Source organism: Mirounga angustirostris, unplaced genomic scaffold (assembly GCF_029215605.1).
Source record: "Mirounga angustirostris isolate CCGP_5_RB_7025 unplaced genomic scaffold, mMirAng1.0.hap1 SCAF_17, whole genome shotgun sequence".
In the NCBI taxonomy this organism is placed as follows: Eukaryota; Metazoa; Chordata; class Mammalia; order Carnivora; family Phocidae; genus Mirounga; species Mirounga angustirostris.
Window position 1 is genome coordinate 39,227,441 of NW_026991725.1, and position 27,161 is coordinate 39,254,601.

General features: G+C 58.8%; 1 protein-coding gene across 3 annotated transcripts in view; it reads left to right on the forward strand.

Moving 5' to 3' along the window:
• The window catches only part of LLGL2 (LLGL scribble cell polarity complex component 2), a 37,274-nt gene that overhangs the window by 4,755 nt on the left and 5,358 nt on the right, over positions 1-27,161 (forward strand). For all 3 annotated transcript variants that reach the window (XR_010408468.1, XR_010408467.1, XM_045888467.3), the window contains exons 2-21: positions 6,970-7,064; positions 15,517-15,614; positions 16,764-16,845; positions 17,136-17,251; positions 17,724-17,882; positions 19,565-19,727; positions 19,858-19,990; positions 20,510-20,564; positions 21,169-21,323; positions 22,742-22,959; positions 23,032-23,099; positions 23,247-23,400; positions 23,490-23,594; positions 23,994-24,286; positions 24,401-24,551; positions 24,875-25,025; positions 25,671-25,787; positions 25,881-26,047; positions 26,537-26,801; positions 27,013-27,160. Coding sequence is in view for 1 of the 3 variants with exons in the window: in XM_045888467.3 (XP_045744423.1) it covers positions 6,990-7,064; positions 15,517-15,614; positions 16,764-16,845; positions 17,136-17,251; positions 17,724-17,882; positions 19,565-19,727; positions 19,858-19,990; positions 20,510-20,564; positions 21,169-21,323; positions 22,742-22,959; positions 23,032-23,099; positions 23,247-23,400; positions 23,490-23,594; positions 23,994-24,286; positions 24,401-24,551; positions 24,875-25,025; positions 25,671-25,787; positions 25,881-26,047; positions 26,537-26,801; positions 27,013-27,160 (2,873 nt within the window). In the remaining 2 variants the exon portion in view is untranslated. The remainder of the gene's footprint in view (positions 1-6,969; positions 7,065-15,516; positions 15,615-16,763; positions 16,846-17,135; positions 17,252-17,723; positions 17,883-19,564; positions 19,728-19,857; positions 19,991-20,509; positions 20,565-21,168; positions 21,324-22,741; positions 22,960-23,031; positions 23,100-23,246; positions 23,401-23,489; positions 23,595-23,993; positions 24,287-24,400; positions 24,552-24,874; positions 25,026-25,670; positions 25,788-25,880; positions 26,048-26,536; positions 26,802-27,012; position 27,161) is intronic.

The window sequence follows — 27,161 nt, forward strand, 5'->3', positions numbered from 1 at the left end:
ACCCCAGGCAAGTTGTCCACCTCCTCCCCAGAATGGCTTTGCTCTTTGGGCTTGGCCATATCCAATCTGTCACTTCCCTGGAGAGAGTCTGATGCTGGGTTGCAGATAAGGGACTGAGGCCCCTAGAATGGGGATGTGTTCAGGGAATGCATGTATTTCTACTCTTCCCCACCCCCACCCCCCCAAATCCTCAGGGGCCTTGGGAGGAAACCCTACAGGAGGAGCCTTGGGTGTGGCAGGAGGGCCCTCCCAGGGTTGTGGGACTGGCTTGTGGCTCCTTAGGATGGGGGTGGAACACGACACTGATCTGGGCCTAGCCAGGGAGGGTGAGGTCAGGCTCTGGCTGCTCACCCAGGTTGTCCCATCTGGACTACTGCTGGCCAGCCCCCTTGATCTGTGAGAGAGGCCTGAACTGGGCAGACAGAGGCTTCTGCAGTCAGGTTGGAGTTCAGACCGGGGTTCGGAATCTTACTGCTTGGGCTTAATAGCTCTCTCAATCGGTTATTTCATAACTGATAAAATAACATGAGATGCTGTGGGTAAAATGCTTCAAGTGGCATCTTGCCATAGTTTGGCCTCAATCTTTTTATTTTATTTTATTTTTTTTATTTGAGAGAGAGCGAGCATGAATGGCGGGGGGGGGGGGGGTGCAGAGGGAGAAGAAGAAGCAGACTCTCCGCAGAGCAGGGAGCCGGATGCGGGGCTCGATCCCAGGACCCTGAGATCATGGCCTGAGCTGAAGGCAGATGCTTAACTGATTGAGACGCCCAGGCGCCCCTGGTCTCAATCCTTTTTATTACCTAACAACAGCAGTGACAACCCTCTGGTTCCTGTCCCCTCTCTGGGTGTTCTCTCATAGTCCCACCTCCCACCTAGTCCCACGGCCTTTCAGCCACAGTTTGGTTGCTAAGCTGCTGGCCAGGGCCCTGTCCGGTGCCTCTGGGAGATTGGGTTCCAGGGTAACACGGGCGCTTGCAAAGCAACCTTGGGCATGGCGAGCTGGCACAGACAAGATGCTGGAGGGGTCTGCAGCTGCCCCTGCCGGTGAGAGCCCGGCCCCACCACTCCCCTTGGTAGGAGGTTCAGGGTGTACTCACACCCCTCAGACGGAAGGACACAGCCACACACAGGCCTCACACAGGATGTCGGGAAGGGAGGGCAGCCTCTGCAGCAGCAGGGGGCTGTGGGGAGCACAAACAAAGGGGAGAGGAAAGGAGAGCTGGGGACTTTAGTTCAGACTGTTTGTGCTCCTGGAGATCAGGACCACAGCCAGGTGGCGAGGGGCGCCTTTCCCTTGGGCCACGATGCCCAGAGCCCTGCCCCTGAGCATAGCCTCTCCCAGCAGATGGATGGAGCTGACTGGGTTATCGAGCTGCCTTCTTGGCGGCTGGCCCATCACACACATCCAGGACAGATGGGCTCGGCTTGGCCAAGCCTCTGTCTCATGGACAAACAGTACCTGTGTGGGGTGAGCAGCCTGGGCTGGGACCCCGCCTTTTTCCTCCCCATAGCATCATCAGATCTGCTGCTTAGAGCAGGGGGTCAAGACAGGCCTGCGCCAGAGGGCTGTTTTGTCTCTACCTCTCCTGATCTCTTTACTGAGCTCCTGAGATGCAAAGGGGCAGGGTCTAGGCACATCTCCACAGTGGGGTCTGCGCAGAGGATGGGAAGGGAAGCCAGGCTGTGAATTTACCAAGTAGACAGCTCTCCTGTCTTTTCCAGGGCGGGCATTAGGGGGTGGGGAGACCAGTCTTAGACCCTGGCAGGATTCGTGGCGGATGGCAGTGTTGGGTGATTGGAGTGGCAGGAAGGAAAGGGAAGCACCGGCTCAACCTCCCTCAGGGAACGCACAGGCTAGTTCCACACATGAGACACAGAGCTCTGTGGAAAATTGGTTAGAATCAGGCCACACACACACACGTGCGCCACTGGTCAACAAGCCTCACATGGGCCAGCCCTAAACCCCGAGTGCCCACACCCAAGGGAACAGAGGGCAGAACGGGGAGGGCTGCTCGGAGTTTGGTCCTGTCAAGGACAGAGGGTATGACAGGCAGGAACTGAGATAGAGTCCAGGGGATGGAGAAGGTGTTTCTTAGGAAGCCCCCTCTCAGGGGTCGTGCTCTGGCCAGGTGGCATGCCCAGTGCAGGAAGCCAGAACCCTCGGAGTTTTTTACACATCTCCAGTGACTTGGCGTCAGATTCTTCTTGGCATCCCCGTTGGGTATGGCCTATAAAGTAGTAGTGTCCTTTACCCCCAGGTCCTGGGACCCTGAAGCCGAGGTCAGACAGCTGGTCCCACCCACCTGTCCCTTCCCTGCCTCTGCACCCATTTGGTGTCTAGGCAGCAGGCCTCTCCCCTGCTCAGCTTACCATGGCTGGAGGGGAGCCCAGCCCCTAAGAGAGCAGGAGCGATCCCACCGACAGGACTGCCTCCTCTGAGCTTAGGGCCACCCTCCTGCCTGGCCACTGCCTGGGCCTTCACCCCTTCTCCCATGTGATCCTCTTATCTACCCTGCCTGGGAGGCAGATAAACCAAAAGAAGAAAAAAAATCTCTACTAATCCCCTGCCAGTGTGGTGTCTATTTAAATAAATACAAATATATGTATTTATAAATAAAATATCTGTATATAAATATAAATATATAGATATTTTTAGTAGAGCTTACCTGACTTTAGGGTACATTGTACATATGTTTCTATGTCCATTGTTTTCTGCCCTTTTAATGAGTATAGTATGCCTTTGATCAGGACCCTGAGCATACTTCACCTGCTCCCTTCTGATAATTCTTTAATGACCAGCACAACGAGGCTGGGAAGAACATTCGAGGAGCTAGATGGGTGCCCTTGTCCATGGAAGTTTTAGGGACCGTTTTAGCATAAGGTGGTCGAGCACTGAAAGAGGAGGGGGAGAGTGATCAGGACAGATTCAGAAAGAGAATGCTTTTTCTAGATGGATTGCATGAGGGGCAGGTGGGTTATTTCAGATGGAAGCACAGAGACTATAGCAGAAGGGGCCTGGGGTTGGGGCTGAGCAGATGGGCCGGCCCTGAGCAGACGGGGGCTATGGGTTGGGGGAGAGCAGACCGAGGCTGACCCTGCCCAGGACTGTCAGTGGGCCCCCAGTGAACTGGGACTGAAGCCGTCTGCTGTGACCCGCCAGGCCCCCCTTCCTGACCCACTCCATCTCTCCTGTTGCCTGCACTTGGCCCTTTGCTTGTCGTCATCCTCCTGGAAGATGCAAGCTTGTTCCGTTTCCCCTGACACGCCCTGCCCCCGAATCTTAAGCGGCTGACCACTTCCTATCGTTCAGGTCTGGGTGGAGGCATCCCTACCTCTGTTCATTCATTCAGCAGGGGTGCCTCGGTGAAAAAGAGGGCAGAATTCCTGAGTAAGAATGAGAAGGCTCAAAGGCTGATCCTCAGAGAGGGGCGCACAGGTAATAAACAAGATTAGTAAGGGGACTGTTGCACTGTGACCAGTGCTAAGGAGCAAAGCCAAGCCGGGAAGTAGGAAGGAGAAGGTCCAAGAAGGGACATTTGAGTGGAGGTGAGAGAGAGAGAGTGGGTGGGTACCTGGAGGAAAAGCATCTCAGGAAAGGAACAGCAAACCCATAGACCCAGACCCAGGAATGTTCACCGAGTCCTTCCAACCACACCCTGGTCACTCCGGGCCCCTTCCTTCATTTCCTTGTTGGCCCTGCTCTCTATCTGAAACCATCCTACTGACTGATTTGTGTACTTGGGCGTCATCACCCACTCCCCTGCAAAGATGTCAGCTTGGTGAAATAAAGGGTCTTGTCTGTCTTTTTGCGCTGTTGTGTCCCCAGTCCTTGGACAGTGGCTGCTCCATGCCAGCTACCTGGCATGGCTCCCAGTCCTGCCAGCAGACCGGTGCATCCCCTTCACAGACGAGCTCGCTGGGCCTCGAGCAGCTGCCTTGGGAGGCCACCCCGCTCAGACGAGCTGAGCTGTGGTGGTTGAGCCCTGGCTATTGGTCCCAAGCCCTGGCTCTTTCCCTTACAACCCCCACACCCCATTTCCCACCCCCAGGAGTGGGCTGAGGAGGTAGGATCAGTTCCATACCAGGGAGCTCCAGGTCCGGGTTCCTGGATCTTCTCTCTGGAGAACCCACTTAGCTGGGGTCAGTGGATCTGAGGGTTTGCCTGGAGGTGAGTCTAGCCAGTCCCAGACCTGTTCCCCTTCAAGAAGGGGTGGCACTTTTGACGCCTTGACCTGGGCAGTTATTTCTGTGTTGGGAGCAACAGTGAGGGGTTGGCGGGAGTGAGGAAGAAAGGCCTCTGTTGGTCCTGGCTCCCTCACTCCATGCCCTTGAGGTCCCGGGCCCCAATCCACTCGGTTGGCTCTGAGCTGAAGGCCTGCGTACGCCCGTGCCTTTCACTTGCAGGGCTGTAATTAGGCACCCTCTGTCCTGTCCTCACCATCCTTCCCTGCCTCCCAGAGTCCTTAGATTTGGAGTTCACCAGACCTGGGGGCAAATCCAAGTTCTGCTGGTTTCTCCTCAGTGACTTTGGACGAGTTACCCAGCCTCTGTGGTCTTCCATTTCCTTGTCTACCAAGTGGAGATCTTCCACTGAACTTCCAGGGAGGCTGGTGGAGGGTGAACAAACATCCGGGACGGGGTTTAGGTGTACCTTGTACAGAAGTTCGAAGGAAGGAGGGGGCAGGACGTGTCCTGACATGCCACTGTGCCTACTCCTGAGTATAGTGGGATTTAGGGAGGATTTTCTCCTCGGGATTTTCTTGGTTATTTTATTTTATTTTATTTTTTAATTTTTTGTACAATAAGCAGGGATGACTCGAGCGAAATGTTTAAAAAGTAGTAAAAATAACACGTAGGGGTCTGGTATAGGGCCTGGTATGTAGCAGATGCTCTGAGGGCATTTGGGTGGATGGAGTGCCTACCATCTCCCACCAGTCTCCACATCCCATCTGCCTCCCTCCTACCTGCACCTCCTTCCCCTGGGGCTGTGCCTTGTCACCCTCGAGCCTTCAGGGCAGAGCCCAGATCACCCTCTCCCAGGAGTCTGCAGGCCCCTCTCCTCCAAGGCACCACTCCCAGCTTCCTCTGACTTCTGACCCAGTGACCTCGGCCCAGAAAGGGGAGAGTGGACGCCTCCGGGAGCCTGGAGCGGAGCTGCCGATTTATGAGCTTGGGCCTGTGCCGCCCTCCCCCGCAGCTGGAATGTGAGGCCATGGCTCAGCTGTTTGTCCGGGAGCCCCAGGGCTCTGTCACTGCTACAGGCCCAGGGGTGTTTTCACTCCCAGTCCCCAGAGCCTCCAAGATTGCCCTGTGTTTCTTCCCTGACCCGCTTCGGGACCTCGGGTCCGGTGGGCACCCGAGAGTTTCCCCGACTACCTGCCGATCTGGAAGGAAGTGGGGCTCCCCATTCTGCTCTGGCTCCCCCAAAATGGGAAGGCACAAATCTCTTGCATCTGTCCCCCCCCCTCCTGCAAGTAGGGGTCTTTTCAGTGTCCCCAGAAGGTGATGGGCACTCTGGGGGCTGGTCTCCACCTGTTCCCAACTGGGGTGGTCTTTGGATTGCCCCATGATGTGTGTTTCTGCCAAGTGGGGTGACCCCTCCCAGCATGGCCAGCCCTTGGTGGTTCTGCCAGAGACCACCACCACGGCCCCCCTGTGCCATCCACATGCCTTAGAGGGAGCCCCCAGTCTTGGACCACACAGGGTCCTTTCATATGCAGAATCCTGGCCCGATGATTAATTTTTGTCACCTCACAAGAAGCCAGAAACTAAAGGGCATCTTTCAGGTCTCAGATACCTTCTCCCCTAGGACATCCACCGTGTCGGGGCCAGGTGCTCCCTGAAACCTGCACTCCATCCTGGCCCCAAGTAAGCTCCTCCGGGGCAGGGACCGGGTCTGTTTAGTCTCTTTATCGAGTCCAGCTAGCCCTGAGCCCCTGTGTTCCTGAGGACAGGCCTTGGTGTCCTATGGTCAGTGGGAGGCCGTGCTGAAGCAAGCCGGAAACTGAAGTGAAGATCCTTCTCCCTTCCCCCAAGGATGATCCAGAAATAGTTCCCCTTGGATTGGGAAAGCATTCTACATTCAGATGGTTTGGGCGGATGGGTTTTGGGCCTTGAGCTGGTTTCTTTATTGGGAGCCGATTTCTTCTCCTGATAAGGCTCCACTTAGGCCCATGGGAAAGGGAGTCTCTCGATCAAGCGCACCCATCAGAGCCCAGGGGAGCTGGGACCCGGTTAGCCAGAGATGGGGGGCAGGGGGCCAGCCAGGAAGCCCACCAGCCTGGACCCTGGTTCCACCATGGGTCCTGGGCATGGGGTGCCATGGGCCTCCGACCACGCGCTCTGTTCCTCGCCCGCTCAGGCTCCTGACAGTTGTGGTGGGAGAGCCTTCCCCGAAGTCAGCAGGAAGAGTGTGCCCGGGGGCGCTGACCCCAGAGACTTCTGCCAGGCCTCTCCCCTCCCCCTGGTGGGGTTCTGGTCTGGGCGCCCAGGTGGACAGCCTTTGTATTTCTGCCTCCCAATTGGGCTCTGGAGAGAGAGGCTTGTGAAGTTTCCCTTTCTGTTTAGCTGGGGTTTTATGGTTTTTCAGAAAACAGGTTAACAATTAAGCTCATTAACCTCAGGGTCTCCATTCCTATAAAGCCAGGCTAAATGGCTTCCTCCCCCAGCTTCTCCCGCTGGCTTTATAAGGCCACGGTGGCCTGGAACAAGCGTTAGAGCTTCGACCAGCCCCGGACCTCCAGGTATAGACGTCCCTGCGGTTCCTGGACTGTCCTTCGCAGATGGAGCGAGGGCGCACAGGAAGGTGGATGGTGAAGCCGCTGCGGGCCAGGGCTGGCCACTGCTGGGCTTGGGGAGAGCGGCTGGGCTGGGCCAAGCCCTTGGTGCCTGGGAGCCATTGTGGGTGCTGGGGTCAGGGCTGCACGGCTGCCTCTCGCTGGTGGTCAATGGCTGCTCGTCGTTCTCTAGGGGGCTGCACACTAAGCACGATGAGGCGGTTCCTGAGGTCAGGACATGACCCTGCACGGGAGAGGCTCAAGCGGGACCTTTTCCAGTTTAACAAGGTAAGGGGAAGCACCGTGTTGTCCACCTTCACGGGCTGGGGCTGGGGCTGGGGCACTCAGGTGGCCTTTACCTGGATTAAGGTACTTCCTGGGCGCTGCCATACATGGGCGCCTGACTTTGGAAATGGGGTCTGGTTGGTGGGCTTTCCTGGGAAAGGGCAGTGGGATCCCCAGGCATCGGGACTCCCTGTCCCGAGTCTCACTGGCTGTGTGACCTCTGCAAATCACTCTGCCTCTTCCAGCCTCAGTTTCCCCACCTAAAAAATAAGGCTAAAACAACCTACCTCCTCACAGGCTGTGGAGGAGGCTCAGGGACAGGAAAGATGAAAGGAGGCTGAACCTTGCCAGGTGTAGCAATGTTCCTGTGATGCCCGGTCCCTGGGGCAGTGGCCGCAGCCCATGGCTGTCCCCTTTCTCCTCACATCGCCCCCACAGGAAAACGCAGCTTTCCCGGCAGGCAGCATGCAGTGATCCCTGTGGCTTCCTTGTGGCAGGCTTAGGCCTGGGTGAGGGGGGAGAGGCACCTGAAACAATGTGCCAAGGCTGGCATTTGGCTACCCCAACCCCAAACCTGCTCCTAAGGCCCCCTGAAGCCAGAGTGAGACCTGTCCCCCGAGATGACGGGGAGGGCCCCAGAAGCTCCACTAGCTTCCTCACGGTGGCCGGAGCCTGAGAAGGCCAGAGCTGGCCTATAAACAGGAGGAGCGCAACGCGGTTTATTAGCTCTGCAGCCACCTAGCAATCTGCCGCCGTTTCGGGGTAATTAGCGTGTCTTACGGCGGCTTTGATCTAGGCCCGTGGCCTGCATGCCCAAACTTCCCTCTGCCCCCGAAGGTGGACTGCAGGAAGCGGAGCACCACGGTGCTCTGCTCCTCGGGGGCCCAGGGACCCCTCCAGGACATGCTTCCCCTCCAGCTTGGCTGCTTAGATGTTGGGTGACCCTGTGCCCATCGCCCACAGCGTAGGCTTGTTACAAGGCTTGTATGGAGTTAGATAATTTGTGGTCTAGGAGCACTAGCTGCCATTCTCAGGGGCTGCGCCCCAGGGAGAGAGAGAGCTCCCAGGGGCTTGTGTGAGGAGGGTGGAGGCGCCCTGCCGTTTTCCCCTGATTTTCTTGGCCTGTGGCAGATGTGGTGACGGAGCTTTGCTGAGGCCACTCGCCTGTGGGATGAGGGCTTCCCTGAATGAGCACCTCCTCCCACTGGCAGAAGGAAGCTGTGGGCAGGATCTTTGGACCTCGGGAAATGGATGCAAGTGTTGGGAATGGGAGATCTCGGGAGCCCCTGGGTGCCTGCCGCCATTGGTTCCAAGGGAGTAACACATGGGTGTCGGTCTCAGAACCTCAGCACTCACCTGGGGGCTGGGGTGACCCCTATGTGCCTCCATTGCCCCTGATGACACCGAGAGATCTCACACCCCAAAAAGGTGGCCAATTCCAGTAGAAACCGGATAGACAGGCTCAGCAGAGGGAGGAACCCCTGCCCTAAGTTCCAACTGTGCAGCAGGGTGGGGCTGGGGTGGGGCTGGGGCAGAGGAATCATCCCCCCCCATGCCCCACAACTGGTGGACCCCAAACTTGGCTGCCCCACCCCTAGGGATGGCTGGAGGGAGGGGAAGCTCCTGGAATTCCTTCCTCCTTCCATTCATTTGCTAGAAACCTGCATTGAGCACCTACTGAAAGACAACCCAGGGCTGGGGCTGTGGGATCTCCGATAAGATCTTTGCCCTCCAGGACTTTTATAGTCTAGAAGGAGGGAGGGGGCTGAGGGTCTGAAATGCCACTTCCTGGGAGTAGAAAGGAGGAAGGGGAGGGAGGGAAAGGAGGTGGGCCGGTTTGGTCTCACCTGGACACTGAGTGAATGTGGAGCCTGAAGGGTTGGGATTGGGGGATGAGGCCAGATCCTGGACTATTTAGAAACCTGGGCGGTCCCACCCATGCCAGCCCCTCCCCCGCACCAGGCTTCACTGGAGTCAGCTCGAGGGAGCCAGGAACCTGGGAGTCTGGGGCCTGACACGCCATAGCTAGCTATGGTGGGTTTTGAGCCGGGGAATGAGCGATCCCGTTTCCAGTTTGCAAAATAACTTTTTTAATTTTTGTTTTTCAAGGGGAGCATTGCAGGGATTGGATGAGTCCCAGGCAGTGGGGTGGGGTGCAGGGCACAAATAGGACAGGGTTTCTCAGCCTTCTCACTGTTGACATTTGGGGCTGGCCGTGTGGTGAGGATGTTGAACAGCATCGCTGGGCCTACCTTCCCAAGATGTACAGCCAGAAACGTCTCCAGACGCTGCCCAGTGGCCCCTGGCCGAGGACCCCTGGATTAGAGAACTATTTAGGGCATGAGGCCTGGTGCTAGATGGGGATGTAGGAGTGAGGGGGGCAGGGAGGGGAAGTGTGTGTCCAGCACGACTGTGGAGGCTCCATCCTGGGAGGGGGAAGCCCAGGAGAGGTGAGGAGTGGGTGAAAGGGAAAGTGATGCGTTTGATTTGGACAGAAGAGCAGCAGCGATGGTCTCCATTGATCGGCAGGTGGTGCAGCCCGGGGTTTGGTTAGTGGCACCATCAACCCCAGAACTGACTGCCGAGGTTCGCCAGCTGGGTGACCTTGGGCAAGTCACGCATCTCCACAAGGCAATAGAAGCTGGGCGCCTGGTGGCTCAGTTGGTGAGGCGTCTGCCTTCAGCTCAGGTCATGATCCCAGCGTCCTGGGATCGAATCCTGCCTCGGGCTCCCTGTTCGGTGGGGGGTGGAGTGTGCTTCTCCCTCTGCCTGCCACTCCCCCTGCTTGTGCTCTCGCTCTCCGCCACTCCCCCTGCTTGTGCTCTCGCTCTCCATCTGACAAATAAGTAAGTAAAATCGTTAAAAAAAAAAAAAAGATGTGGAAGCGACCCCATTGAGTTGGTGTCAGGCTTACATGAGTTAAGGTCTAAGTTGAAAGGCTGTGCGTGGCTGGCGGCCACAGATTCGGAGCACAGCTCTGTGGGCATTATTTAGCCTCAAGTTTGAGTTTGGGGAGCCTTGGAATCCCTGGGTCTTCGCAGACAGTGGGATATACAGAGCTGGAGCCTGTCCGTGAAGGTGTCATTCACATGTAGGTGAAGGTCAGCCCTGGGAAGGGTGCCCGCAGCTAGTGAAGCAAGCAGTGTCCAGACTGGACCAGTGGTCCCTGGGAAGGAACTGTGTCTGTAGACAGACTGATTCCCTGAACCCTCTGCCAAACAGCAAAGGGGCCAGGGAGTGCGGCGGTCAGGGCAGGGACGCTAGAGTCAGCTGTGCGCCTTCTCGCTGAGTGACTGCGGACATGTTACTGAGCCTCTCCGCTCCTCAGTTCCCTCATCTGTGAAGCGGGTGTCCTCATGGTCTCCACATCCAGGTTGGTGTGCAAAACAAAGTTGCTTGGAATGGCACCTGGCACCCAGTTGGTACCTTACCTGGCTTTCGTGGTGCCTCACACCCAGGTGGCATTCCCATTCTGCAGGTAAGAAAGCTGAGGCCTCCAGGGCTCACGTAGCCTGAGCATATGGTGCGTGGTGGCGCCAGCCGGAGGAGGGGCTCCCGGCCCCATCTACCCACCAGCTGCACTCTGAGGGTGGTGACCTCACCTCCTGAGCCTCAGTTTGATTGCCTATGAAGTAGTCTTCTGAGCCATTGGTGACCAGATGAGGGGACTGTGGAACCCACTGGACATCTCAGTGGAGAGGAAGTGATTTCAAGGGGACGGAAACTCACGCCACAGTAAAACTCCTTCCTCAGAAATCCCTTGCGGCAGCTCCCTCCCCTGGTGAAACCAGCCAGTTAATTAAAGGCTCTGGGCCCTTCCTGTCCAGCCCGCCCACGCTCTGCTTACCCCCAGGCTCCGAACAGTGTGTTCCTGACTGGCCACCCCTGTCCAGGACCAGGTTGTTTTGTCTTGGCTTTTTGTGGCTGGTCCCCTGGTGTCAGGTGACAGCCACACAGGGAGGGCCAGGTTGCTGCCACCACCAGGAATCTGAGCTGACCACACCCAGTATAGGGCAGTGCCACCCAGCCCAGCAGCTGGGCATGCCCCCTCCGGCCCCAGGCAGCCCTCTTTCCAGCCCCCCAGCAAGGGCTAGGGACTCCTCAGCCCTGGATCTTGGCCGGCATCCTCCCTCGCTGAGGGCAAGATGAAGGGCCCCCACTGTCTCTGACCAACAACCTTTGCTCTCTCCTTTCCGAGAACCTGCAATGGGGTCCTGGAGCCAGCATGAGACAGACAGGGCTTTCTTTCCTGCACCAGGCTAATGTTGCACTTTGGCAGCTCCTGCAAATCTCTCCTTTCCCAGTTCCTGTCAAAAGAGTTCATTGTTCTCTCCTCCCTTGGCAGAGGTTACCTGAGCCAGGTAGCAGGGTGAGGGCAGGGCCAGGTAGGCTGGATGATGAGCTCAGGACGTAGGGGAGGCTGGTCCCAGTGGTGGTCAGGCATTGGGTAACCTCCTAGCTTGACTCTGAGCTGGAGGCTCTGCTGTCCTAGGCTGAGCCCCCACCCCACCCGCTGTCCTGGGTGGAGGGATGATTCGGGGCTGCTGTGAGCCTTAGAAGTCCCACAGCAGGGCACCCCTGGGGCTGAGCCCACTTCTTGTGCCCCATGTGGACCTCATACTCCAGTGGGGGGGCTGAGTCTTTAAAGGCTGTTAGAAGTTGGAGGATGGGACAACCAAGGAACAGGGAGGACATCTGAGGTTGGGAGGACAGCTGGAACACAGGCCAGGGGTGCCTTGCAGAACCTTCCCGCTTCCCCAGGCTGCTCTGGGTTTCTGTGGCTCCTCCCTAGTTGACCTCTGTCCTCTTCCCAAATCCAAATCCCTTCCTTCCCATTCCCAACATGACCCCTGGGCGTCCTGTAACTGGCCTGGGGCCGCCACACCTCCTCCCTCAGCCTTCAGGCAGGTTTGCGGCCTCCTACCGGATCATAACTGCCTCATTTGAGGATTTGTGGGCCTTATTTGCATGTCCACCTCTCCGCCCCGCACCCCGCACCCCTCCCCAGACCTGGGGAATCCCCGTCACCACACTAATTACATTTGAACCCACTCTCTTGGCCCCTGGCCAGGTAAGGGCACCACGACATTTCCTCCCCTCATGTTGTTCTTGAGGGAGCCATGGTCCGCTGATGAAGATGCCTGAATGATGGAGACCTTTAGAAGGCAGGCAGGCTGTGTGCGGCAAGGCCTGTGCGCTGGGGGGGCGGGGGGGGTGGTGGTGGCGGTGAGCTGAGCCTTCCAGCTGAGCCTGATGGTGGGTGGTCTTCTAGAGGTTGGCGTTCAAGCTGCGGGCGGCCCTGCTCCATGCAGTCATTGGTATCATCCCATTGATCAGATGTGAAATGAGGCTCAGAGAGGCAGAGGAACTCACCCAAGTCCCAAGGCATTTTAAGTGGCAGAGGGGGCATTCAGAGCCTACTGGGCCTGACTCAGTCCCCGTTCTTCCTAAACCAGCCTATGGAAAAGAAGGTGGGGATGAGAGTCAGGGTGGTGGCGGTGTCCCCAGGACCCTGAAGGAAATAGGAGTAAGTACAAGAGATTGAAGGATGGGCCCAGCCTTTGTCCAGAGCAGTTTCAGAGAAGAGGCCAACCTGTAATAGGAGTGACTCGGGTGGGATATTAGGAGAACTTCCTGCCAGGGAGTTGGTAGATAGTGTGTGGCCTGAGAGCCTGACAGAAAGAGAAAGCTGCACTCTGTTTTCTCTTTGGCTTGATTCTCTTGCCGCTGTCCTGAGGCAGAATCGTCCTGAGGGCAACGCCTCGATCCAATAGGACTATGGTATGAGCCACGTATGTAATTTAAAACATTCTAGCAACTGCATTACCTATTTTAGATGAGTGAAATTAACTTTGGTAATATATTTTAATCCAATATATCCAAAATATTACTGTTTCAACATGTAGTCAATAGAAATTAATGAGGGTTTTTCTAGGTGTTTGGTTTTTTTTTTTAAGATTTTTTATTTATTTGAGAGAGAGAGAATGAGAGAGAGAGCACATGAGAGGGGGGAGGGTCAGAGGGAGAAGCAGACTCCCTGCTGAGCAGGGAGCCAAATGCAGGACTCGATCCAGGGACTCCAGGATCATGACCTGAGCCGAAGGCAGTCACTTAACCGACTGAGCCACCCAGGCGCCCTGTATTTTTTTTTTTTTTAAGATTTTATTTATTCAGGGTGCTCAGTATCTCTACGCGGCTCAAAGCTGCCACACTGGGCAACCCAGGGCTTGGGTCTCCTCCTGGACACAGGGCTCCTTCCTGCAGGACATTTTCCCCAGACCCTTCCAAATTCCAGAGGCTTTGACCCCACGCTGCTGCCGACTGGGATGAGAGAAAAATGCCACCATCCCAGGAAACTTTTCTTGGGCCCTGGCTGGCTGCTGACTTGCTGAGGCCCCAGCAACCTGAGGCTGGCTGAGGCCTACCCAGGGGCCCTGGGGGATCTGGTCCCCACACACACCATCACGTGCCCTGCCCTCCTTTTCCTGGGAAATGTTTACATTCCAGACACTGTGCTATCTCCCCAAGACTTTTCCAGGCGCTGCATTTTTTACATAGCTGAACAGGGACCTGGGCTGGCCAGGGGGGTTCCTGCTGGGTCACTCCTGCTCTCCAGTCTGTCCCTTCCAGGTATAGCCATTTCTAAGGCAGACTAGTTCCTGGCAAAGAGCTGGCGGGGGAGTGGAGTGGGGTGGGGTGGGGTGGGGGGGAGGTGGGCTTACACCTATGTGTCCCCAGAATAGCATTCTTTGGAGCTCTCTTCCCTGGCTGACCCCACCTCAGGGCCTCCTCCTGTGAGCTGCTGGACTGGGCCAGACAAGCCAACAACTGGCAGTTGGGATTGCTAAACTGTCGTGCCCACTGGCACTTCTGTCTCTGCTCCTTTGGGCCTGATGGGACAGCCAAGGGAAGCCCAGAGGAGAGCCCTGGGCCTAAGGAAAGCTGCCTCATTTGTGCAACCTTTTTCCTGCAGGGTAGAGCCTTCATTGTTTTAAAAAAAAAAAAAAAAGTGTAAAGCATCTGGCTGGCATCCTTTGCCCTGCTCTGATCTAGCTCTGCAGGTTCCGTATCCCCTGGGGTGGGAGGCGGGGGGCGGGGAGCTCTGAACAAGAAACAACCACAACCTTCCCGAAGGTAGTTTATCAGTCCAAGTCTGTAGTATATACATCCATACCTTTTAAGCTTGTAATTCCACCACTGGGACATCCACCTAAGGAAATACTGAGTTGCAGGCAAAGACAAGAGGAGTCCAAGGAAGGTCATCAATGCAATTGGCAATGGTAAACCCTGTAGAAACAAAGTGTTCACCAACAAAAGCCTGGCGAGTTCAGACGCCTTGACACAGGGAACATTCCTTAGCTGTTTATTTTATTTTATTTTATTTTCAGATTTATTTATTTGAGAGGGAGATGAAGCACCTGTGCAGGGGGGTTTGGGTGGGGGTGGGGGCAAAGGGAGAGGGAGGGAGAGAGAATCCCAAGCAGACTCCCCGCTGAGTGCAGAGCCCTACGCAGGGCTCGATCTCACGATCCTGAGATCAAGACCTGAGCCAGAATTAAGAGTTGGATGCTTAACAGACTGAGCCCCCCAGGCTCCCCTCCTTAGCCACTTAAAAGTCACTTCAGTGCTTTGGACAACTTGGGCTGGCTGTGGGTGGGCAGACAGGCTACGTAGCTCTGCGTGTATGCACATAGCCGTGGGGCACGACCCCAATCAGCTCTCTCTATTAAGTGAAGACACACAAGTATACGGTCACAACACAAAGACTCACACCAAGATGCTAGCAAGGGTCACTTCTGGTTGTGGGGGTATGGGTGATTTTTGTTTCGTTTTTCAAACTTCTTCATATGTTCCAAGTTGTCTACAATGTGTATTACTTCTATAGTAAGAAATGAGCAAAAGCGAGTGTCTGCAACAAAACTCCAGAACCTTCTCTGGAAGGATAGTGGAGAACTCTCGGTAACAGAGGTACAGATGTTCAGGGCTGGAGGAGCCTCGGACGGCCAAGAGTCAGGGAAGGCTGCTGTGGGTTCTGTCCTCCCGTAAGCACTGGCCCAGGACTGCGGTACAGCCAGGCTTCCTGAGCATTCTGGTCCAACACTGTGCCAGCCCCCCAAAGCTTCCCTTGCCCCCATACCCCTGCAGGAGGACTGGGTCAGTCACCCATAGTGTGGGTGGTGGAGGAACCAGGTTAGAGTTCCTGGAGAACGCGTGGCCAGTGTGGTGTCAGGGGAGAGTGTGTCCCAGGGATGGCCGCAAGGCCAAGGACCGGGTCAGAAATGGGTCTGGGATTGGCTCTGTACTCAGGCATCTAGGCAGGAACCTGGACATGACCGACGTGCTCCTTCCTGCTGGGGCGGCTCTGCTGCAACTCCTCTGTCCCGTGCTGGCTCCCCAGCTGCGCGGGGCGGAGGGGACACATCTGCAGGTCTGTGCTGAGTGCTTCTCATTGCAGACGGTGGAGCACGGCTTCCCACACCAGCCCAGCGCCCTCGGCTACAGCCTGTCTCTGCGCATCCTGGCCATCGGCACCCGCTCGGGAGCCGTCAAGCTGTATCCTTTCCATTCCCCCAGCTCCCAGCCGGGTGGGGGAGGGGGAGCTGGAAGGGGCGGGGGCCCTGGCATTGGTGGGATTCAAAGGAAAGCAGGTTGTAGATGACCCCTCCTGTTCCTGGGATGGTCCACATACCCTCTTGGGAGTCAGCCGTGGATGCAGTGAGTGGAGGCAGGTTGGGTTTGTTTTTTTTTTTTCCCTTTCTCCCAGTTAGTAGACTGGTCCCAGGGTGCTCTCCAAACCAGGGTGGCCTTGGGTGGGAGGAACAGTGCTAAGGCTTCCAGATTCTGCCCCACCATGCACGCCCCCTGTGTCTACACAGGCACACCAGAGAGAGTGGACTCCTGGTTGGCATGGACAGCCCTTCCCTGGCCTCGGGCTGGACATGGCCCAATGGGGTCATCCTCTATCCAAAGCATTGGTTCTGGGCTATTTCAGAGGCAAGCCCGCGGGTTCCAGGATGGAGGATCACTGCTTGGGTCCTCGGGCTGGCCTGAACTACAAGTCTGGGAGCTCCCCCACCCCCATATCCCACCCGAGTTCCTAGAGTGAGCCAGGGTGGCACCTGGGAGAATTGGGAGATGGGGGGACCCTCCTCAGGGGAAGCTGTGCCTCCATCCCGGTCCTCTGCCACAGCACAGCGGGGCAGGCGGGGCCGAGGCTGCACAGAGCGTGCTCTTAGCTGGTTATAATCATTGCCCCTGGTTCCCAGTCCCCGGTGCAGAGACTCATGGCCATAGCTGCTGGGGGCGGGCCCAGGGGGGTGCCCTGTCTCTTCTCAGGTGCCACCTTGTGGTAGCTGCTGGGTCTGTTGCGGCTCAGGTAGTGGGGGCAGGGGGAGGGTGTAGAAAGCAGTCCGGCCCTTGCCAGAGTAGGTGGCACCCCCACCTGCCTGGCTATAAAAGCTCTCCCTGGTTGGAGCTGGCTCCCCCTCGGGGTCACATCACCCTGCAGCACGTGCCTTCAGGCCAGGGCCACTGCTTTCCCGCCCCCCCCTCCCGCCCTGGGGCCAACTGGGGGGAGGGAGAGCCCGTCTGTGTTGCTAGGTATTTATATTCCTTGCCACGTGGGCCCAGAGGTCCTGGCCCTTGAGCGGGAGGGGGTGGTGTCCTGCCTTCCGGAGCTTTTCCTGAGCCTGCCGCTTGCAGCTATGGTGCCCCTGGGGTGGAGTTCATGGGGCTGCACCGGGAGAACAACGCTGTGGTACAGATCCACTTCCTACCCGGCCAGGTAAGGGGCCTTCCACGCCCCCTTACTCTCACGTCCCCCAGCAGGGAAGTACAGAGGCAGGCATTTGGTGGCCCTGGATTGGGTCTGATCGGGCCGGGGACCACCCCCCTTTTCCCAGCTATAGGTTCATGGACCACCCTAAGAGTAACCAGGGGTCTTTCGGTTCTGGGGCTCTCTGAATCAACTGGCGCAGGGTGGGCCACCCGGGGGTGAGAGGCCATGGTGAATGCTGGCCCCTCCATAGCTGATGAGACAGCATGCTCCTGGTTCCTGAGCCATTCCCTTCCTAGTGCCAGCTAGTCACCCTGCTGGATGACAACAGCCTGCACCTGTGGAGCCTGAAGGTCAAAGGCAGCGTGTCAGAGCTACAGGAAGATGAGAGTTTCACACTGCGTGGTCCCCCCGGGTAAGGACTCGGTGCCCGTCCTCTCCCAGCCAGCCTGACCTGCACACCCAGCTCCAGGGTGGAACCACCCTGTAAAGGTCCTGTGGCGCCCTTGGGGGGCCTGGCAGTTGCTTGAGCCGACGCATCCCCACCTGCAGGTGCTCTGGCGGAGCGGGTGGGGCTGCGGCCTGCCTCCCTCCATCCCCACGCGGCGTCTGCGTAGGAGGCTCTGGGGGCCGGGGGGGGGGGGGGGGTCTGCCTCCTAGCCCAAGCCCTCCACCCTCTGTCTTCTGTCTTGGCTGAAAGTAATCAATATATTTATCCTGGCCCGGGACAACCATCGGACCCCATTAAAGGACCTCACGGGCCTGCCTTCCCCGAGGCATGGCCTTTCCTGGGGCCGGTGAGGGCAGCCAGGAGTCCTGGGATCTAGCCCTGGGGCCTCCCCTGCCGGAGTAGCAGCCAGCTCACAGGCAGCCGTTCCCATCCTCAGGGCTGCCCCCAGTGCCACACAGATCACCGTGGTCCTGCCGCATTCCTCCGGAGAGCTCCTCTACCTGGGCACCGAGAGTGGGAACGTGTTCGTGGTGCAGCTGCCGGCCTTCCGCACGCTGGAGGACCAGACCATCAGCTCGGACGCCGTGCTCCAGCGGTGAGCCTGCAGACGCCTTGCCGTCAGGAAGCCGGCCCTTCCAGCCGGCCACGGCCTTCTCCCTTCTGTCCCAGGAATATCTCAGGGGCTTCTAATTTCTCTCCTGGGAAGTCTGTAGGGATGGGAGGAGAGACTCTCAGCTCCCCACCTGTCCCCTAAATGGAGACTCTCACCCCATAATGTGTTAGCGTTCCAGAACTCTCCAACGGGTCTTGGGGATAACTTGTCATTTCATTTAAAGGTGAGGAAAGTAAGGTTCAAAATGATTTTGCACTGTCAGCCAATTCTTAGTCCAGTGTTCTTCACACTGCTACCACGAATTTCAAAACCCAGGGGCTCCACAGCAGGGCAGATGAGGCCCGAACCTCACTGGGTCAGGTGGGGCAACTTCTGGGGAGGTTTATGCTTTGGAATCTGTGCTGAGTTTTCACTTGCATGCAGGCCCCATGGCCCAAACTCCTGGACAGCCATGACCCTGTAGGCTTCTTTAGATCATTCTGGAGGCTTTGTCCCATGATGGTGATGTCTGCAACAGAGAGGGGGTCAGATCAGGTCTGGGTGTGGAGAGAAGGTGCTGGGGCCCAAAGGAGGAGGAGATGAAGGATTAGCCATGGTGGAATGTTCTGCAGTTTCATAGGACGGAGAGGAGGCCAGAGTCCTCAGACGTGAAGCTGCTTCAGGCTTGAGCCAGTGGAACCCTGTTCCTGAAAGGACCAGTCTTCCAACTCACTCATGTCCTTCAGGGCCTGCTGTCCAGGCTGGGGCAGGAGGCTTTGTGCTTGGGGCTGGGTCCCTCTGAGCACAAACCTCTGTCTTTCCCATTCGGGAGGGCAGAGTCAGGGCATCACGGCCATGGTCAGAGCAGGACTGTTTGCAGGTGTGTGGGCAGGGCCGCGGGAGGACCTGCTCCTCACAGGTCGCCATGCCAAGTGCCCACCTCACTCTGCTGGTAGGAGTCTAGTTGGGGGCCCCCCCCCAGCCTGAGTACCCTGGGAACCCCCTCCTACCAATCTAAATCCTCGTTCTAGATGAAAAGAGGTTTGGCTTGGTTGGGTGTCTAGAAATGCCCTGGGGGTCCAGGCTGTTTGCCTGTCTACTCCATCTGGTCTGCGGTGTTGGCTCTGGGTCCTCTGCCGACCTGCCACCTCATAGTCCTCTTTTGGCTGCAGCAGCTCCGGACTTAACATCAGCATTCCAGGCCCAGAGAAGGAGGAAGGGATCAAAGCTCAAGGCCAGGCCAACTCACATAGAGTTTTGTTTTGTGGGTTTTAAAAACTTTTATTATGAAACACCACCTCTATGCAGAAATGCAGTAAATATGAATGTACGGTTTAGTGGATTCTTGTAAAGTGAGCTTCCCCGCAGCCACTCCCTGGGCAAAGAACTAGAACTTTGCCGGCCTCCCCGGAGCCCCCACGTGCTCCTCCCTCCCCGGAGGTAGCCACCACATTGGCTCTTCCGGAAGTCACCCCCTTGCCTTTCCTTGTAGTGGTGTCCCATGTGTTTGTATCCTTAGGTTTCTGTTTGTCACTGTCCTGTTCTCTGCATGGCTCCCCCCTTGACGGTGTGTCCCCGTGATCTTCCCACACTGCCCATCCACGCGGTGCGCGCCTGTGCCACGCCGTGGGTCCTGCCTGCCGGCGGCGGCGACAATACAGCCTCACCGCACTTCCCTCCGCCAGGTTGCCCGAGGAGGCCCGCCACCGGCGGGTGTTTGAGATGGTGGAAGCTCTGCAGGAACACCCCCGCGACCCCAACCAGGTCCTCATCGGCTACAGCCGGGGCCTCGTCGTCGTCTGGGACCTGCGGGGCCGCCGGGTGCTCTGCCATTTCCTCAGCAGCCAGGTAGGCCGTGCCGGGGATGGGGGCGGATGCCACGTGGCTCTCGCGGACAGCCCTGTGCTGGGACCTGGGGGTGCCGGCGGCAGCAGCAACACCCTGATCCTGGCCTGCGCACTCTCCCTCTCCTCTGAAGCAACTGGAGAATGTCTGCTGGCAGCGGGACGGCCACCTGATTGTCAGCTGCCATTCCGACGGCAGCTACGGCCAGTGGCCTGTGTCCAGCGACAGCCAGCGAGCGGAGCCGCTGCGCAACTGCGTGCCCTATGGTCAGTGCTCCCCACCCGTGGGGGCCCGGCCCTGACCCGTCGCAGGGCACCCCCTGTCCTCTGGCAAAGCAGTGTCCTCTGTTCCCGGTCTGTCCTTCCCGGGATTGGGTGTAGGTGCCCACCTCCCAGCAGCAAAACCGGGGCCCCGAGAAGTAAAGGCTTTGTCCAGAGCCACGTGGTGGGTTTTCTGTGACCGGTCATGGCTCTCTCCGGGCACCGCCCAGAGCAGGACTCCTGAGCACAGGTCTGCTGTGCAGGTGGGGGTGTGAAGGGTCTGTGCCCTGTGGACACTGGAGTGGAGGGCCCCATTCAAGCTGGTTCCTTTTTGGGGGGGGCACCTGGGTGGCTCAGTTAGTTTAAGCATCCAACTCTTGATCTCAGCCCAGGTCTTGATCTCAGAGTCGTGAGTTCAAGCCCGGTGTTGGGCTTCAGTGTGGGACCTACTTTAAAAAAAAAAAAAAAAGTTCGATCTGAGATTCTCTATAAGAAGTGTATGCAAGCCGGTTCCTTTTCTTGTAGGTCCTTTTCCTTGCAAAGCTATTACCAAAATCTTCTGGCTGACCACCAGGCAGGGGTAGGTGTCCGTGCTCTGTCCCCTTCCCGGTCTGCAGCCTTCCCGGGGGGCTGCTCTGGCCTCTGCTCGCGGCAGGCTGCATCAGGGGAGTGCCTTGGGTCCCACACCGGGTCTCAGAGGCCAGCGAAGGGCGAGCGGGCTATTCATACCTCTCGTGGCTAATTCCTGAGCAAACATCCTTGACCTTTCCCTCCACCCTCCCAGAGGGATGGTTCACATCAGCAGGTTTCAAACTCTGTTGTAGCAGGAGACCTGTTTCTTCAAACAGAAACATACAGGGAGATCCGAAGTATAAGCAGGAGCAGGAGCGGGGCGGTGGGGGGGTGTCCTGCTTGAAGCAGAGGCTCGGGAACCACAGCCTGTGTGCGCCCCACCTCACGCCCAAGTTCTCCTGAGTCACTGCAATCAGGAAGTGGTGGGGGTCCACCCCACCCCTCCTGGGGACCTTGAGTGAGTGCTGACCTGGAGACTGGCTTCCCTCCCGGGCCCTGCCCCTCCGGTCACAGCACAGTCCAAGCTGCTAGCTCAGCCCGGGGCTCTCTGTGCTGGTGTTGGGGGCCCCAGCCCAGCCCAGCCCAGCCCATGGCTCTTCTGTGCCTGCCAGGTTGCCCTTCACCATCTTCCAGGGGGGCATGCCGCGGGCCAGCTACGGGGACCGCCACTGCATCTCAGTGGTCCACGATGGCCAGCAGACAGCCTTCGACTTCACCTCCCGTGTCATCGACTTCACTGTCCTCACTGAGGCGGACCCTGCGGCGGGTAGGCGGCTTCGGGAGTGGGTGTGGAGGGCTAGCCTCGGGGGGGTGTGGGGAGGTGGCCGCCACTGCCTGAGTCCGGCAGCCCCACCGCACCCCTACCCCCACTGGCCTGTGGCTTCGTCCTTGCTGGCCAGGCCTCCCGCCCACCCCGAGCTCTCTTTGCCCTCGCCTGGCTCTGACGGGACTTAGCCCGAAGAAGGCAGATCTGGGCTGTCAGGTGAACAGCTACCCGGCTGAGGCAAGGAGGTCCTGACTTGGGCACGTGAAGCCCTCCCGTTTGTGGGGTGGGGCCGAGGGTGCAGTGTGGGGCCTGCCCTGAGCCGGCCTCCTGGAACCTGGCCAAGACAGCAAAGCCCTGAGTCAGCCTCATGAATTGGTGCAGGCAAGACCAGAAAGGGCTGATGTAGAAACCTGGAGAGGAGGCCTGGCAGGAGATTTCCAGGAGGGCGGGCCTCGCCTCCACATGAGTCTGGCCTGACGAGGCCACGGCCTCCAGGTGAGGGGCTCGGGCCTGCTCGGCACGCTCCGGGCCGTATTCTCCCAGCCTCACCACCACGGGTCATTTGGAGGGAGACTCCAAACCTGCTTTTCCTTCTGCCCCAGCCCCTTCCCTCTGCGCACCTGATGCAGGATACCGGGAGTAGGGTCGATTCTTTCAGGTTTTCTACAGAGACAACCCCGTCATCTGTGAATAAAGACAACGTTCTTTCTTTCTTTCTGACCTGTATACCTTTTATTTCCTTGTCTTGCCTTCCTGCATCAGCTAGGACTTGTAAAGATGCAGAGAGAGGGGCCATCTGCCTTATTCTTGGTCTTAGTGGGAAAGCCTCCCATTTCTCACCATTAAGTTACACAAGCTGTAGCTTCTTGGTAGGTCATCTTTACCAAGTTGAGGAAGTTCTCCTCATCCTAGTTTACTGAGAGTTTATCATTAATGGGCATTAGGTTCTGTCAGATACTTTTCCTGCATATACCAAGACGATCATGTGTTTTTCTTTAGCCTGGGGATGTGATGGGTTCCGTTCACTGATGTTCACATCTCTTTTTTTTGAGAGAGAGAGAATGACAGAGAGAGAGAGAAGGAGAAGGGTGAGGGTCAGAGGGAGAAGCAGACTCCCTGCCGAGCAGGGAGCCCGATGCGGGACTCGATCCCGGGACTCCAGGATCATGACCTGAGCCGAAGGCAGTCGCTTAACCAACTGAGCCACCCAGGCGCCCTGATGTTCACATCTTGAGGCAGCCCCGCACCCCTGTGATAAATCGTGCTTGGTCGTGGTGTGTAGTTCTCCACGTTGCTGGATCTGGAGCTTGTTTTTAAAATCCACGTGCTCTGGGTGCAGCCCTAGAGCTTCAGACTCCACGGGGCTGGGCTGGGGCAAACTGCTTCCCGCAGCCTCTGACCCCCCGCCTGTCCCTCAGCCTTTGACGACCCCTACGCCCTGGTGGTGCTGGCCGAGGAGGAGCTGGTGGTGATTGACCTGCGGGCGGCCGGCTGGCCGCCAGTGCAGCCCCCCTACCTGGCCTCCCTGCACTGCTCCGCCATCACCTGCTCGCACCACGTCTCCAACATCCCCCTGAAGCTGTGGGAGCGCCTCGTCACCGCGGGCAGCCAGCAGCACACACACTTCTCCACCATGGTAGGTCCGGCACCAGCCCCGGCCCCGCCTCGGGCCCAGCTCGCCCACGGACTTCTTGGTGTCCTCCTTTAGGAGTGGCCCATTGACGGTGGCACCAGCCTGGCCCCAGCCCCTCCCCAGAGGGACCTGCTGCTCACGGGGTAGGCGACATTCACGGCACCCTCCCCCTGCCCAGTAGACTGCGCGGGGCGGGAGCAGAGCCCAGCGGGGTGCGTGCCAGGCCCAGGCTGCCCCGGGCGCCCCCAGCCCAGCCTCCCTCGTGACTGGCAGGTGGACTCTGCCTGTAGGCATGAGGATGGCACAGTGCGGTTCTGGGATGCCTCCGGCGTCTGCTTACGACTGCTTTACAAACTGAGCACGGTCCGGGTGTTCGTCACCGACACAGACCCCAGCGACAACCTCAATGCCCAGGGCGAGGACGAGTGGCCCCCACTCCGCAAGGTGAGGCCAGGAGCCTGGAAAGCAGGGAGGGCAAGGACAGGCTGGGTCTGGCGCTTATGGCCACCCGTGGACCTCCTCTCTGTTGTCAGGTGGGCTCCTTCGACCCCTACAGTGATGATCCCAGGCTAGGCATCCAGAAGATTTTCCTCTGCAAGTACAGTGGCTACCTGGCTGTGGCGGGCACGGCAGGGCAGGTAGCAGGCTGGGCCGGGGGGTGGGGGGGGGGACAGCTAGGAGGAGTGGCCAGGTGACTTTGGGCAGTGTCCAGGCATTGGGAGGCAGCAAGGACAGGAGCCAGTCTCCTGAGCGCCCACGGGTGGTGTCACCAGGACCATCACCTGCTCCTGTGGCTCTGGGCTTTTCCCTGTGGATCGGGGTTGCCTGGTCCCCTTAGAGACGGGCCTGTGGGATGACTGTGTCTCCGCCAGAAACCAGGACTAAGGGCCAGGGGTTGGGCAGAGGCCTTCTGGCTCTCCTCAGGCCTGGGGACTGGGCATGGGTCCCGGGCCCTTTACTGTCCACCCCCAGGGTCCCTGAGGTCCCACTGTTCCTTGGTGCTGGCTGTCACTCAGCCCACTTGCCGTCTCCTGCAGGTGCTGGTGCTGGAACTGAATGACGAGGAGGCGGAGCATGCCGTGGAGCAGGTGGAGGCCGACCTGCTGCAGGACCAAGAGGGCTACCGCTGGAAGGGCCACGAGCGCCTCTGTGCCCGCCCGGGGCCCGTGCATTTCGAGCCCGGCTTCCAGCCCTTCGTGCTGGTGCAGTGCCAGCCCCCAGCTGTGGTCACCTCCTTGGCCTTGCACTCCGAGTGGCGGCTTGTGGCCTTCGGCACGAGCCACGGTTTTGGCCTTTTTGACCACCAGCAGCGGCAGCAGGTCTTTGTCAAGTGAGCAGCCTGCCCAGGGCGGCCAGGGCCCGAAGCTAGGATTGCTGCTGGGCGGTGACCCTTGGGCCCTGGCAGCCCGGATGACCGGACGTGTCCCCCCTCCCTCGTCCCCAGATGCACGCTGCACCCCAGTGACCAGCTAGCTTTGGAGGGCCCGCTGTCCCGTGTGAAGTCCCTGAAGAAGTCCCTGCGCCAGTCCTTCCGCCGGATACGTCGGAGCCGGGTGTCCAGCCGGAAGCGGCGACCAGCTGGTCCCCCTGGAGAGGTGAGGCTGAGACCAGCCACGAGCCCAGGAGGGCTCTGAGCAGCCCTCAGCAGGTCCCAGCTAGCCCTCCCTCCTGCACTTGCTTGGGCCACACCAAGTAGGTTCCTGTCTCCTGCCTCCTGCCTCCCTGCCCGCCAGCCATGTGGCCTTAGATACATCTCACTGCATCTCTGTGCCTCAGCTTCCCCAAGCGTAAAGGATCAAGTCCTTAGTAAATATCATCAGACGGGTGGTGGCATGAAGGATTGGTGGTGAGCGATCCGATATCCCCAGGACGGGGAGGCCAGAGCCCGCCGCCTCAGGCCCGACCCAACCCACTGCAGGTGCAGGAGGGGGGCGCCAGGGCCGAGCGGACGGGGGTGCAGAACATGGAGCTGGCACCTGTACAACGCAAGATCGAGGCTCGCTCGGCGGAGGATTCCTTCACGGGATTCGTCCGGACCCTCTACTTTGCTGACACCTATCTGAGGGACAGTGAGTGGCCAGCCTGAGGTGGGGGGCCCAGGAGAACACTCCTCAGCCAGAGGGCATGTTGGAGGCTGCTGCCTGGCCTGACTGGGAGGACCCGAAGAGGGGTTTCAGCTTGGGAGCATGGGGAGACCGGATCCTCCACCTGCCTCTTTCTTTCCCCTGCCTGGGTCTCCAAGGCAGATTGCCCTGGCTTCGTACTCAGGCTGCACCACGCTCTAGAAGTGTGACCTTGGACATGTCACTTAACCTGGGCCTCGGCTTCTCCCCCTGTCAAATGCCTGCTGGTGTCCAGTGGGCCCTGCAGAAGCTCCCCTGCTGGCCTCCCACCAGGGCAAGGGTGGCAGGGCAGGGGGTATCTGCTGCTGGGTCTTGAGGGTCGAGCTGTCCTGGGGTTGAGATCATCTGTGCATGGGGCCCTTGGTTGTCAGACAGCCTTCCCAGCTTTTCCTGTCTACACCCTAGGCAGGTAGGCAGGACCCACAGCCATTCGATTTTACAGAGAAGGAAGCTGAGGCTTACAAGGTTTGCTGACTTGACCTTGGAGTCACACAGGTAGTGAGTGGCAAGGCCAGGATGTAAGCCCAGGTCACTGGGCTCCACCCGACGCCCAGAGCCGTGGGTTAGATGTAAACCTTTGCCTCCTGGCAGGCTCCCGCCACTGCCCCTCGCTGTGGGCTGGCACCAATGGGGGTACCGTCTACGCCTTCGCCCTGCGCGTGCCCCCCGCCGAGCGGAGAATGGACGAGCCCGTGCGGGCAGAGCAGGGTGAGTGCTCGTCTGCCTGGGTTTGGAGTGGGGGTTCTCTCTAGCCTTGTCCTCCGCCTGACCAGCACCCACCACTTGCCTCTTGCCTCGTAGCCAAGGAGATCCAGCTGATGCACCGAGCGCCCGTGCTGGGCATCCTGGTGCTGGACGGACATAGCGTGCCCCTTCCTGAGCCCTTGGAAGTGGCACATGACCTGTCAAAGAGCCCGGACATGCAGGGAAGCCACCAGCTGCTAGTGGTGTCAGAGGAGCAGTTCAAGGTGTTGCTTGGGTGGACGCGGGGCCCCCGGGAATCCCGGGGACATCTGGGGAGCTCAGATCCTGGGCACAAATGACGGGAGCTGGGATCCCCTTGAAGTTGTATCTGCAGTTGATGTGCACAAGGGAGGCCCACTGAGGCACAGAAAAGGAGAGGGTGGAGCCCCTGGGCCCCTGGGTCAGCACAGGGGATGCTGAAGCCGGACCTGTGACTATGGGAGGGACAGAAAGCACAGACGTGGCAATAAGGAGCCCTGGCCTCCTTGCAGTCCAAGTGCAGTGGTTGCGTGGCTGAGCATGGCCGGGGGGGGGGGGGGCACATAGACGGAGCCGACTTCTCTGGGAAGCGTGGGGGGGGGGGGGGGGAGCATCTGCCAGGGAGCTTAGCCGTGCGGCAGCACCGGGCAAGGAAGCCAGAAGTCTTCGCTTGGCTGGACGGAGCGCTGCGAGCCGTGCTCGGGCCGGGCTGCGAGCCATGCCCTTGCCCCCAGGTGTTCACGCTGCCCAAGGTGAGTGCCAAGCTGAAGCTGAAGCTGACCGCTCTGGAGGGCTCGCGGGTGCGGCGGGTCAGCGTGGCCCACTTCAGCAGCTGTCGAGCCGAGGACTACGGGGAGCACCACCTGGCCGTCCTCACCAACCTGGGCGACGTGCAGGTGGTCTCGCTGCCCCTGCTCAAGCCCCAGGTGCGGTACAGCTGCATTCGCCGGGAGGACGTCAGCGGCATTGCCTCTTGCGTCTTCACCAAATACGGCCAAGGTGGGCATGGGGCAGGCGCGGTGGGATCTCTGCAGGCGGGTCTGCCAGGGGCTGCTGAGACGGCCAGCCAGGCGGGACAGACCTCAGCAGAGGACTCTGAGGGAGGCCCTGGCCCCTCAGGCCTCCAGGGAGGGAAGTCCCGTCGGCAGCTGCCAAGCGCAGGAGCCAGGGGCTGGTCTCACCTGCCGCACCTCTCCTCCTTCCCGCCCAGGTTTCTACCTGATCTCACCCTCAGAGTTTGAGCGCTTCTCTCTCTCCACCAAGTGGCTGGTTGAGCCCCGGTGTCTGGTGGATTCGACCAAGAGCCACAGCCGCCCCCCCAACGGATCAGGCCCAGAGAAGGCCTTGGGCCAAGCCAGG